The 13,349-nt window shown below is 47.1% G+C and overlaps 1 protein-coding gene across 1 annotated transcript in view; it reads left to right on the top strand.

Annotated features, from left to right (window-relative positions):
- Positions 1 to 13,349, top strand: part of LOC144931402 (uncharacterized) — a 39,838-nt gene that overhangs the window by 9,625 nt on the left and 16,864 nt on the right. Inside the window, exons 6-13 of the mRNA XM_078855208.1 lie at positions 1,534 to 1,930; positions 5,087 to 5,164; positions 8,085 to 8,096; positions 9,474 to 9,614; positions 11,216 to 11,269; positions 11,739 to 11,792; positions 12,837 to 12,890; positions 13,215 to 13,268. Of these exons, the coding sequence (XP_078711334.1) occupies positions 1,534 to 1,930; positions 5,087 to 5,164; positions 8,085 to 8,096; positions 9,474 to 9,614; positions 11,216 to 11,269; positions 11,739 to 11,792; positions 12,837 to 12,890; positions 13,215 to 13,268 (844 nt within the window). The remainder of the gene's footprint in view (positions 1 to 1,533; positions 1,931 to 5,086; positions 5,165 to 8,084; positions 8,097 to 9,473; positions 9,615 to 11,215; positions 11,270 to 11,738; positions 11,793 to 12,836; positions 12,891 to 13,214; positions 13,269 to 13,349) is intronic.

Genomic DNA, 13,349 nt, shown 5'->3' with positions numbered 1-13,349 from the left:
GCCAAGGTAAAGGGGATCGCCAAAATGAGGCTTACAACGTTACATTATTATTCTTAGGTTTTTTCGGTAAAGTCACGTAGGTAAAAAATTAAAATTAATAAAAGTAAAATAAAATAAAAATAAAAATCACGACGTTTCGATTGCAACACAAGTAATCATCATCAGGTATAAATGAAATAGTTACATTATTACTTATTGCGGCGGGCGCGGCAGCCTGAAACTTACTGCACAAATCTACACCTCAACCTAAAAGTTTATATATCCCGCCACACACAGCCTACGTGTCATGTAATTACATTTTGGTATGTGATCAAACGGGGGGGGGGGCGACAATTTTATATTTCGTCCCCGGGCGCAAATATCCTAGCTACGCCACTGCCCCCCACGTGCCCCGATACTTGCGCCGTCCGTTCGCGTTGGTGGAGTTCTGTGCTGTGATGAGAGTGGAGGGAAGGTAAAGGCGCAGCCCTGCAATTACCCCCCCCCCCCCGATGCAAGATACTACTGTGGTCCCCCCCCTCCTCCTATCTCCCGACTCATTTTTACTGAAATAGCTACGGATGGTTTTTAACCCGCACGCAACAATATGTAGGCTATAACTATATATGTTAGTTGCACCATGTATTGGATTTAGAGGAAGACAGTCTCACAGTGACAGTATTAATACTACAAGATTTAAAGGTACAAGACTACTCACAATTGTATTGGAGTGTTGTGTTTGCATTGGCCGTGTTTGTCCAGGATTCATCGCGCGTAAATAATGCACGATGTTCAGTCGGCCAAACATCCCAATGTATGTGTATGTTGAACTTCTATCGCAGCGAACGTAGCCAGCCGTGCCAATCAGGGTGGTGCTGAAAAAAATTAAGCCCGAGAAGAGACTCATTGACGCTCTCCTGGGCAATGTTGTGCGACGATTCCTTACATAAAAGCCTCACCGAGTCTCCACAATCGTGTTTTGCAAGCTTCTGCTTCTTGAGATGATTAACCAGCTAATTTTAGAAAAAAATATTAATCTTGATTTGAAGCTTTCGTGACTGCAGGAATCCATACTCTTTGGTTCTTTCGATAAAGTCACGTAGGTAGAAAAAAAATAAAATAAAAAATATATCACGACGTTTCGATCGCAACACAAGCTTGCGTGCGGGGATGGAATTCCTTTCACCACATATATAACCTCTTGTTGTAACGGCTCTCTCGCTGTGTTCTTCATGGTTCAGCAGTTCCACTGCTGGATTCTTTCTTTCTGCTTGTGTTGCGATCGAAACGTCGTGATATATTATTTTTTATGCTATATTATTTAATTTTTCTACCTACGAGACTTTACCGAAAGAACCAAAGAGTATAAAAAAAAGATTAAGCACGCGGGAAAAAAATATCCCACGAGAAATGCCAAACAGGTAAAAAGTGTAAAGCTAAGGAAATCAATATCCAGTACAAACACGGCCACTACCCCCACCCACTCAAAAATATTATACTAGCCGCTGGAGTCCCATCAAACTTAACCCGGCCCTGCTCACCATCGCCACGCAGGAACTTCCACCCCAATGGCCTTCCCACGGACTTCTCCATCATCTCGACGTTCCGCATGCTGGAGGAGACACGGGAGCAGGCGTGGGACCTGTGGGTGATGCGCGACTCGGCGGGCAAGGAGCTCGCCGGGGTGCGCCTCTACGGGGAGGCCAACTTTGTCGAGTTCTTCTCGGCGGGCCCGGACGGCACCGTGCATCGCGCCGCCTTCCAGGCCGGCTCCGAGAAGCTCTTCGACGGCCTGTGGCACAAGTTGGCGCTCAGCGTGGGCGAGGGTCAGGCCACGCTGCTGGTCGACTGCCAGCAGGTGTCGCGGGCCGAGCTGCGGCCGCGCATCGCCGTGGGCGCGCAGGGCTCGACCACGGTGGCGCAGAGCATCAAGGACGACTCCACGGTCAAGGTACGGCCAATGGGAGAGGCGCGGAGGGAAGGTGAAGGCGCAGCCCTGCAAGTACCACCACCCACCCTCCCTCACCCCGGGCCATCATCCTGCCCCCTATCTGGTCCCCCCCCCCTTCATCCTTTCTCCCGACTCACTTGTACTGAAATAGCTACGGATGTTCTTTGGGTCTTTCGGTAAAGTCACGTTGATAGAACGATAAAGTAATTAAAATTAAAATAAAGTGAATAAAAAATAATAAAAATATCACGACGTTTTGATCGTAACACAAGCAATAGTCATCAGGTGAAAAAGAGGGGGGAAAGCTGCAGAGGCAGGCTGTTTGTTTTAACTCACACACAACAATATGTAGGCAATAACTATCTATATTGTAGTTGCACCCTGTATTGGGTTTAGAGGAAGACAGTTTCGCAGTGACAGTGTTAATATAAACAATATTTAATGGTACAATACTACTCACAATTAAGTTACCACGCGACTTTATTTCACGCCGGCCCCATGGGTCTAGGATTTCCTCAAAGGGGCATCGTGCTACTCTTTGCTGCTCCATTGATGTATTCTCCAGGTTCTTTAATCGGGAATGGTAGACCGCAGGTATTTTTTATGATTTTTTTTCAAAAATGTTTTTTTTTAATAGACTACTTAGTTTAACATGTCGGCTTTTGTGACCGATATCATCCATAAAAGAGTTTTTTTTGGGTTAGAACTCGGAGAGCCAAGCCACAACATTTACAATCTGAGTACGACGTTTGGGGCTTGGCTCTCCAACACACCGGTGTGCTGTACTCGTGACGAATTGGCCACGTTCTGTTTACGTGACAACCCTTACTAGTTGGCTGTGTCGGGTGGTGGTGGGTTTTAACGACACATTTATATATTTACGCGATCTAACCCAAAAAACCTCTATTATAAATTGACTACTTGTTTATATGTTGATTCGGGCCCTCTCTTGTGGCTGACTGGGCCCCGATGCTGCATGCCCTTCCCTGCCCCTCCACTTGAGGGAGCTCTCTCGAGAGAGAGAGAGAGTGTGGTTCAGATACCACTTGGCAGCGAGATGTCAACTGCCCCGCCTGGTACACATGAGGTCGTGGGCTCGATCCCGACCCTTACGCCTGTATGTATGGAGTTTGTATGTTCTCCCTGTGCTCGCGTGAATGTTTCTCCGGGTTCTCCAGGTTTTTCCCCTCCGCATTTAAAAAACATGCTTTTAAGAGTATTTCCCTGTTGTAAATGTCAACATCACACGCCACTTCGTTGAGCTGTAATTTGTGGCCAGGTCGCTTCTGAAAAGTTATATACTCAGTGAGCCTGAACTGATAAAATTAAAAGTTTAGTTTAGAGTGTCCCTCCAGAGGGAATTTTTGTTCGCCTCTTCCACGCAGGCTACACGCATTGGAAGAGGTGAGAGTGCCTACCGCATGCAACCTGCCCACCGACTAATTGTGGGTTTTCACATTCAGAGTGATGGGTTATCACGTGCCCATTGTTTCGAACGCTGTGTCCAGAGATCGAACCAGCGAGCTCTGGATTGCAAATCTGCTTCACGTTACAACACAACGGCAGGATCCCTCCGAAGTAGCAATTTTGAACAATGACACACATTTCGTGTACAGAATTCAGGGGAGCGGTGGCTTAGTAGTGGTCAGAGCGAGCCAAGTTCCATTCCCGGCCATACACCCAACGTTGCTGGCGAGTGGACATATCAACCGAGTCCTTGACGGTCCCACCTTCAGCAAACGTGCGCTGTCCAGCGTGGTGAAGTTTGCTTTGGCACCCCACCCCCCCGGGCCCACCCCGTGGCCGACACGGTGTGGAGAGACCTTAATCCGGCAGTGCGTTGACAAGGGGCTGTAAATTAAAACCTCGTCACAGGTGCAAGTGTCGATGCTGTACGAGGCAACTATTCAGACATCACAACGCTGATGATGATGAATGAATTAATGCCCCGTAATGTGTGAAAATCGTTGGACGCAGCAGCTAGCGGGAAGGGGAGAACTTCGTGATGATTAGAAAGAGTGGAGCGATGGGAATATTGGCGATTATAATCTTGAGAGAAAGAACTACTTTAGTCTGCAGCAGAATAGAGGAAGTAAAGGACTGTCAGATGCTCACACAGCCTTGTGGACAAGGTCAGCTGGCTAGCACAGCAGTACAGTAAACGTGCTGTAGTCATTATATGCATGTTGAACTTCTTCCACACCGTACGTTGCCAACCGCGCTAATCGGAGGTGCTGGGGAAGGACAACAAACTAAACACAAAAAGCAGTTCTAACGAAATGAGTTTTCATTCAAGATCTAAAAGTGCACAGCTCCAGTGGCGTCCTAATATCGGAAGAGCGTTCCAGACGGACGCAGAAGCACATCTTTGTTCGACGGCCAGCCAGGATGACCGGAGTGAATTGGATGTGATTTTTCATGTTTTTATTAAATTTTATCGTAGAGTTCATGCCGTGCAAAAATAACCTCTTTCAAACTCCATGTTTACTGCCTCCACTTCATATTCATGGCCGCACAGTCCCAGGTTTCGGTGGTCGTAACTATGTGTGTCTTGTGAGCTTCATCTCAGGAACATCTAAACCAAGCTACAAATCTAATACCATATCTCTGCATCGGATTCATATTTACCGCATTATTTTTGACCATAAGCGAGAGCTCTAGAGAAGTGGAAAGTCTCATTTGCAAGATATTTAAACGGTGGCTGTCATTTTGAGCCTGATTACGACGAGTTTGGCTCATATTTAATTTTATCATCGTAACAAAATGTAGAATTTAATCCAAAATAATGTTGGGACTGCTTTGCATTTTCAATCATCATGAGCCGCTGTTGGTTGAAGGCCTGCCAAAGCCATGCCAGTTATAGGGTGTATTTGACCATACTGATCCATGCTGGTGTCTGTGGGTTGGTGAAAGGGTGGAGTGGCCCCGCGTAAGTTCACTAATCACTCGCCACTGATGTCAGAGTTGGATTATTTATTTGATTGAATTTAATGCTTTTTTTCAACACAAGCTGCACTTTAAAAAAATTATACTCTTTTGACAATAATGTATGACTGCATGCGGTACCTCTCAAATTAGCGGTGTTTGCAAAGATGTCTGAATGTGTGCCTTGAACTAACAATCACATCCACGTGTGTGGTTCTGTCCGCTGTGCAGATTGACATCCAGCAGTTGCAGATTTACTGTGATGCGGAAAAGGCAGCGACTGAGACCTGCTGTGAGCTGCCCTCTGTGGTGAGAGATTCAACCACCAATCTCGACTCATCCCAGCATCGACGCATCAGCGAAAAACACACACATTCAGCTTAATAGAAAGAAAAAAACGTTATCGCGCAGTACTGTGCAATGTCACGTATACAACTCACCGGGGACTAAGAAATACGCCGGAATGTTCCTTCCCCCCCCCCGCTACGTGAGAGTAGCAAGCCCAGGTGCTCTCTTCGATTCCCTGATCACGAGGGTGTTAGTGACTCGCTGTGCCAATCGCGCGTTTTCTTACACGCCGTCTCGCCCTGCCCTCTGATACTCCTCGTGTATATCCTTGACTCTTTAAAAACGATGGGGGGGGGGGGGGGAAACCCCGATTATGTATAACAAATAATAGACAAGCGGATATGTGAAAATATTGGGTATTTGAGCGTTTAAAGAGAATGACAGTCACACAACGCGCAACTGTGGTGCCACAGCGACGGGGCCGCTCGGCCGAGCCAGGGAGCCGCCCGGCTTCCACCGCCGCACTGCCCCCCATCACCCCCCCCACATAAACACGCACCCGCACCCACGTAGGGCCTCGTGGTCGGGTCACCTACCCTGAGTTTTCACCCGAGGGCCCCCTAGGGGGGTTACCCCACGGTTTCTCAGGGCCAGGGAATTGGACAGGACCCTTCCCAGGCCAAGTAACACTGCGGCGCCGTGGGCGGATTTGAGATCGCACGACCACGGCGAGCTCAGAGAGCCCCGCAGTTAGAAACGCATACAAACACAAACACGGGTCAGCAAGGCAGATAGCTGGGATCAGGAACCGGGACGACTGATTGGTAGAAAGTTCAAAGGCCGGCGGGATCGCAAAAGAGCGGGAAATCCTAGGCTCAGGATTGGTCGAGAGACCAAGGCGGTCGGGACGGGGGCGCCTAGCCTTTGATGTGAATAGTTTAAAAGAAAACGCAGGGGCAGTAGGGAACTCTCTTCTTCTGGAGTTTGGACACGGGGTCAGCGACGAAGGAGTCATCGGGCGAGCCGCTAGATTGTCTGCAGGACGATCTGAGCGCCGCAAGGTCACCAAGGACTACAGACGGTATCGTGTTGCGCGCCTTACAACACCTCAGAGCGGAGGGTAGGATCCGTAGGAGAGGGTTAGTTCGGGGTAAGGACGAGTAGGAAAGCGGTTTAGCAGAGAGCGCAGCATAGAATAGGGCTACACGGCACCAGAGTGTGGGTTAGAAGCGCCTTGCTGTCCCGCACACACACACGGGTGGCTCGGTTGGTTAGCAAGGGCTAATAAAATCTCGAGCGTAGTAACAAAACCGTGTTGTTGGGTGTTTTTGGAACGTGGTATTAGCGTGCACTGCATTCGCGAGTGTGTGGTCGTTGTACGCATAAAGGCCGTGGTCTCTGTACGATTGTGCGGGTACGGAGGTGTGTGCGTTAACGCCCGGGGAGAGCACTTTTGGTGTGTTGGCGTGACTACGCAGCCGTGTGAGAGGAGAATCGTCCTTGTACGATATTTGTGTTGACGTGCACGCGCGAGTGGGGGAGGGGACGAGTCGTCGTGTCGGCGTGTGCCCCGCTTGCGTGCGCTCGTTACTTGCGTAAGCTCTCGGCGTGCGTAATCGGCGTGCCCAAGGTGCGCGATCGTAACGTGGGCGGCCAGCGCAGCGCAGAGCGGCGCAGGAGTGGGTATCGCGTGTGGAGCTGTACGCGTGTGTGCGCGCACGTTCACGACGTGTGTAACACAGGTGCGCGATCCTAACGTGAGTGGTCAGGGTTGGGTGAGTGCCGTGCAGAGCTGTGTGTGGGTGTGCGCGTGCGTGGTTATCCATGCCTGCTACGCGGACCCGCGGTGGAGGGGAATCCTCGGGTGACGGCTCCCACACCCTGGGTGAGGAGCCTAGCGGCGGTTCGCTTAGCAGCGGGGGGGCGATTGATGATGTTAGTCCGGCCGTTAGTATTATCGAGGGAGGGATCTCGGGGGCTAGCGACCCCCACACAACTACTGCACTGGCAGTGGGTGGTTGTCGCTTTAAGATGTTCTCCGTTCATTTTTTGTTTGTTGCCGTTGCACCCGACTTAAGAGCCGCATGGCTCGCATTGCTATACCAAATAACTGAAACTTGAAACTTTCATTGCTCAGGGTGGATACTCATCGGTGGGATATGCGACGGGAAGCTGCTGTAACCTGAAACAAATATATTTGAACGCATGTAGAGCTTTCAAATGCAAATTACAACTTACCCAGCTGCATTTCGATTTAAAGCTTTCGTGACTGCAGGGATTCATCTTCTTGGTTCTTTCGGTAAAGTCACGTAGAATGGAAATAATAAAATAATAAAAATACAATATAATAAAATAATTCTCACGACGTTTCGGCCACAACGCAAGCAGCCGTCCTCAGGTGAAGAACAGGTCTGTCGAGAAGACAGAGTCTCTGTCTTCTCGACAGACCTGTCTTCTCGACAGACCTGTTCTTCACCTGAGGACGGCTGCTTGCGTTGTGGCCGAAACGTCGTGAGAATTATTTTATCATATTTTATTTTATTATTTCTATTCTACGTGACTTTACCGAAAGAACCAAGAAAATTACCCAGCTGCAGTTTTGTTACTGAAGTTTGATGGGAATTATTCATGAGGCCGCAATGTCAAACATCACAGTGGTTCATTGTTTCCCTAAGACCTCGACGTGACCTCCACTCAAACATGTGTGCCCGCTGACTTTAACGTCCTTTATTTTTTGCCGTAAAAAACTAAAGTGAATAATAATAATACTGCTTCCTGACAAAAAAAATACTGTCTAGGAGTCATCTGCCTATTCTAATTTAGCTTATATAAGTACAGTAGCAACACATTGTAATAATGTGATAGAGCCACTCATGCTCATTTTGAAAAGTGCGAATTTTAATTTGTATCTGTTCTTTGTTTGCGTTCTCATGCAACACAGGATGACGATCGGGTAAGTTTTTTTTTACATTCTGTATTTAAACTGCTTTAAAATAAATATAATATTATGCAAGGCAATCAGTAAACTGTTATACAGCAGATTAAACATCCACTAAAACGTAGCTTTCACAAGGGTGTGTGCTGGTGGCTTGCTCTGCTAACTCCCTGTTTTATTAAAATCGCTCTTTGAGACTCACTTATTTTTAATGGCTTTATTTTGGGGCTGAATGTTATTGCCGTGAGCCTGCGTGTGTCTCTTTGTCTTGTACAGCGCCTTGTGATCTTTGGGTGAAAGGCACTTTAGAAGTGTAAAATATTATTGAAACAACAAGGTGTAGACACTACGGATGTATTCTAAAGCAAAGAGAAGCAGAGCTCCATTCTGTGTCTCCACATATACATAGGTAAATCATCATAATACTATTGGCTTTCTAGACAAATATCCAGCAGCATTTGTTTAAGCAAGCAAGCTCTCGACTGGCTTCAACTGGCTGGGTCCTGTCAGCAGAGTCAGGCTTTTTAAACAAACGCTTGCTTGTACGCCAGATATTATGAGCAACAGGACTCCCATTTAATCCATCGGGTCCTATTCAATGCAAAAACAGCAAAGGCGTAACATTTCTACCCTGTACTTAATTAGGATGTGTTCCGCTATTGGGGCAAAAACGTTTAGCCAAACGATGTCCGATGGAGAATAAGACAAAGGTGGCACTCGTGAATGTACAAAACGTCCCATCATTTCCACCCGCACATCGTTGGGTGGCACGGTGGCAAGATGTTAACTACCTTGCCTGGTATACAATAGGTCGTGGATTCAATCCCAACCCTGACGCATGTATATTTGAAGTTTGCATGTTCTCCCCGTGGTCGCTTGGATTTTTCTATGGGTCCCTCCGGTAATTCTCTCCACATTTAGATTCAACATGTGTTTAAGGTATTTGGGTGTTATAAATGTCCACATGATGATAAGCCACTTCGTAGTGCTATCATTTGTGATCGTCAGGTCGCTTCTGAGAAAGTGCTATCTGCATAGCTCAGTGGGCCTTACAGCTGGTAAAATAAATACAAAAAATTACAGTATTTTTTGTTAAATTTCGATTTAAAGCTTTCGTGACTGCATGGATTCATCTTCTTGGTTCTTTCGGTAAAGTCACGTAGAAGGTAAATAATAAAATAATAAAAATACAACATAATAAAATAATTCTCACGACGTTTCGGCCACAACGCAAGCAGCCGTCCTCAGGTGAAGACCAGGTCTGTCGGGGAGACAGCGTCTGAATTCAGACGCTGTCTTCTACGTGACTTTACCGAAAGAACCAAGAAGAGGTATTTTTGTTAGTTTACTTCACACCGATCGTGACCCTCACGCGCGCACGCACGCTCACCGCAGTGTTCGTCGGTGCTCGGAGTGACGCTGTCGCCACCGGAATCGCTCACACTGGGATACGAGCCCGAGGACGAGGACAGCAGTGACGGTGACTGCGCTTGCTCCTACGGGGACTCGGGGCTTCCGGGGACGCCCGGCACTCAGGTGGGAAACGTTCGTTTTTGTTGCAGAATAAGAATGGGAGGTTCGTTTTAACCGCCGAGTAAAAAGCCACATTGAGTCAGGCAGCTCTTTTACAACGGGGGGCGTGACTCAACTTGAGAGCGATCCACAATTACAGATTCCAACAAACTAAAAAATCGAGCTTAAAATAACGGCAAATGTGTTGTTAAATTGCGTTCACACTTACAATGTTGGGGATTTTTTTACGGAGCCGGTTTAAATGAGGGACAGAGATGGCGGAATGGAGATGCCGAGAGACAAAATTTAGGTGGTTACAAAACGTTCACCCGATGTGAGAACCCAAGAGGGCCGGATAGTCAAGCAAAGTCGATTTGATTTGTGCTCACACACGTGACGCCATTCGGGCACAAAATCTGCCGCTCATAAAGCGACATTACACTCCTACTCAGACAATGCAATACAGTGAGGAGAAAAAATAATACGTGTTTATACTATCTATAGCCAGCCTCATTTGCAAGTAATGACCTGGCAAGTGAGCAGAGGGAGTTGTGCAAGTCTGTTCAGGTGGATAATGCGATGTGGGTAGAGAATATTTAATGTTATAATTAATACTAATAATGTCACATTTATATTACGCCTCACCTTGAACAATCACTCAAAGATACACTCATGCATCATTGTACTGAAATGTAATGTTTATCATGCAGCATTCAACCATTTATCACACTTGATTTTCACATAAGCGTTTTAATAAGCCCTATACTTGCCATCATGCTGTACCCAAGTATATATCATGTAGCATTCAACCATTTAGATGAGCATTCATGCTTATTTTGAATTTTACTTTGCAACATTTCTGTGCTTTGAGATCTGAAGTTAAAAGCAGTAGCACAAGGGCATGTGGCTAAAGCTGTAATCATTGGTCTGTCCATTCGAACCACATTATAATTGAGACGTGACTCTCACATTCTTAACACAGCTCATATCGTTAATTTATGGCAATGTCTGTTGCATATGTAGATATACACATTAAGCACACGTGACACAGTCGCCGAGAGGAGGGGAAACGAATGATCATCAATTATCTTGAGGTAGGAAGACCAGGAGATGTTAAAGGACATGGAGAGCCCCATCTCGACAATCAGTCCTGAGATCAGCTAAGGATTCAATGTTTACTCTTTGGGTCTTTCGGTAAAGTCACGGAGATAGAAAACTAATTTACAAAATCACAACGTTTCGATCGCAACACAAGCAATCGTCCTCAGGTGATCATATTTTTTCACCTGAGTACCATTGCTTGTGTTGCGATCGAAACGTCGTGATTTATTAAAATTATTTTTCTACCTACGTGACTTTACCGAAAGACCCAAAGAGTATGAATTCCTGCAGTCACGAAAGCTTTAAGTCAAGATGCAATGCCTGTACTGCAATAACACATACGCGCTTTCTTGTCTTGGTGCGTGCGTGTGTGTGCGTGTGTGTGTGTGCGCATGTGTGTGTGTGCGCGTGTGTGTGCGTGTGCGTGTGTGTGCATGTGTGTGCATGTGCGTGCGTGTGCGTGTGTGTGCATGTGCGTGCGTGTGCGTGTGTGTGCGCGTGTGTGTGCGCGTGCATCATCACAGGGAGAGAAAGGGTGGGCGGGTGAGACTGGCGACGTGGGGAGGGTCGGCAAGATGGTGAGTCTCGCTCAGGCTTCCACTCCATTCGCCTTTCAAATGTCGCCACAGCATCGTGAAAAGCATTTGGCAGCTGGGGCCAGTCCGGGCCATGGGGGGGGGCTTGTTTCATGATGACCCACTTGATTAAAAAAAAAGAAAATGGGATAATGATAAAAATCGCCAAAAAAAATAATGCTTGCACGGTTTAAAGATTTACAAACGGTTACATCCGAGACTGGACAACGTATGGTGTCGCGATGGTGGCTGCTTGTCGCTGGAAGTAACGCAGATCGGACCTCCGCACCCCACAAGCACACTCACTCACCGGCCGCCACCAATCAAAAGCACCTCCTCAGGGAACGCGGTTGCCATTCTGGTAAGAGGTGTCGACAGGAGGTGGGCTAATGGAGCCGACAAATAAAATTCATAGGAGAGGAGACGACGCGACACTCTGTGACTGTTTTTGTTCTTCTGTTTTGGATGGCAGGGCCTGCACGGGGCCCCAGGAATCACAGGGCGAGGAGGAGAGGCAGGCCTCTTGGTGAGGAGGAGGAGGAGGCTTCTACACTTCAATGGCACTAAAAACTATTATTTGAAGGAACGAGCCACGTGAAATAAAAACAAACTGTGTTTAGGTTTTTCTATTTATTTAAATGTGAATACTGTTTCTTGGACTCTATGCAGTAATCGTGTCCACGCCATAGAGAGTGGAACGATCCACAGGCCCTCTCCCACCACCTATTGGAGATGAAGCGACTTTTTGTGAATGGTAGCACCTCTGTTGGCTCCAGATGTATGTATGTTGAACCTCTATTGCACCGTACGTCGCCAAATGTACTAATCGGAGGTGCGAGGGATGGACAACAAACTAAACACAAAAAGCAGTCCTAAAGAAATTAGATTTAAAAGTGCATAGCTCCAGTGGCTTCCTAATATCGGAAGGAAGAGCGTTCCAGACGGCCGCGGAAGCGCATATGAAAGCTCACGATGCAGTGACCATTTTTATTCGATGGTTAGCCAAAAGCGGATGCCAAAATGACCGGTTGCATGATGGTTTATGCTCCTTGACGTGATCAATGAGGTATTGTTGGTCATTTCTGGCAATAACTTTGCGTGCAATGAGTGATGTGTATCCCCATTACGTACGGGGTATAAGTATCAAAAGATGTCGATGTATCTGTCGTGAATGCAAGAACTGATATTGATCAAATAATTGTTCCACATACTTAAGAGATCGTATTAATATAAAATTTGCTTTTAGAGCGATAAGAGGAAATGAAGCAATGATCTGCAGCCAAAAAAAATTGCTGCAGAGAAATTAAAATTATCTTAGCATCTCATGCGATTTTGTTTCGTAATGTTTTGGATGGAAAGGCGTCGCCTGCTAGTGTTGTCACCTTAAGATATTTCAGAAGTAGTTCTACGACAGCTTCTTCCGCAGACTGAATGCACCGCTCTGCGGAGTCGCGAATGGACGTGACACCACCGAACACACAGTTTGAGATAACATTGTGGGAACAAAGGCAAAATTAGAAGAAGAATGCCGTCGATGGTGATGGGGCGTGGTGTTTGTTTATATGCACAGGGCGTGCCAGGAGACAAAGGAGAGAAGGGCAGCCCCGGACAGTTGGGGCCTCGGGTGAGTGCAGTACAACCTCGCAGTGCATCCACTCTCATCACGAACACCTGGAGAGGACTCGAATAAAACGGTCGCCTCTCCTTACCCAAGGCTGTACAACATCTGGCATTTCACGCGGGTCGTTTATTGTTGTTGCATCGGTAGGGGTGTCAAAAAAATGATTGCCATACCAACACCAACAGCAACATGTATCATTCATTGATGCTGTGCCACTGCTCGTTTTTGTTTACTTCGCCTTAGCTGTGCTCTCCTGATTTGCCATGGCCACACTTGTGTTGAGACGTGAAAGGGTTTTTGTGTGTGTGTGTGCTGTGTCTTGTTCAGGGAGAACTGGGACCTTACGGCAACACAGGGCCCCAGGGGCATGGCGGCGTCAAGGTAAGTGTTGGCTTGCCCAGAAGCACAATCTTTATAGTAGAGCTGAGCTTTCCAATTATTCCACCGATTCAATCATTGGGG

Source organism: Lampetra fluviatilis, chromosome 4 (assembly GCF_964198595.1).
Source record: "Lampetra fluviatilis chromosome 4, kcLamFluv1.1, whole genome shotgun sequence".
NCBI classification, from domain to species: domain Eukaryota; kingdom Metazoa; phylum Chordata; class Hyperoartia; order Petromyzontiformes; family Petromyzontidae; genus Lampetra; species Lampetra fluviatilis.
Note: the sequence above shows the minus strand (reverse complement) of the source record. Positions and strands in the feature narration are given on the sequence as shown.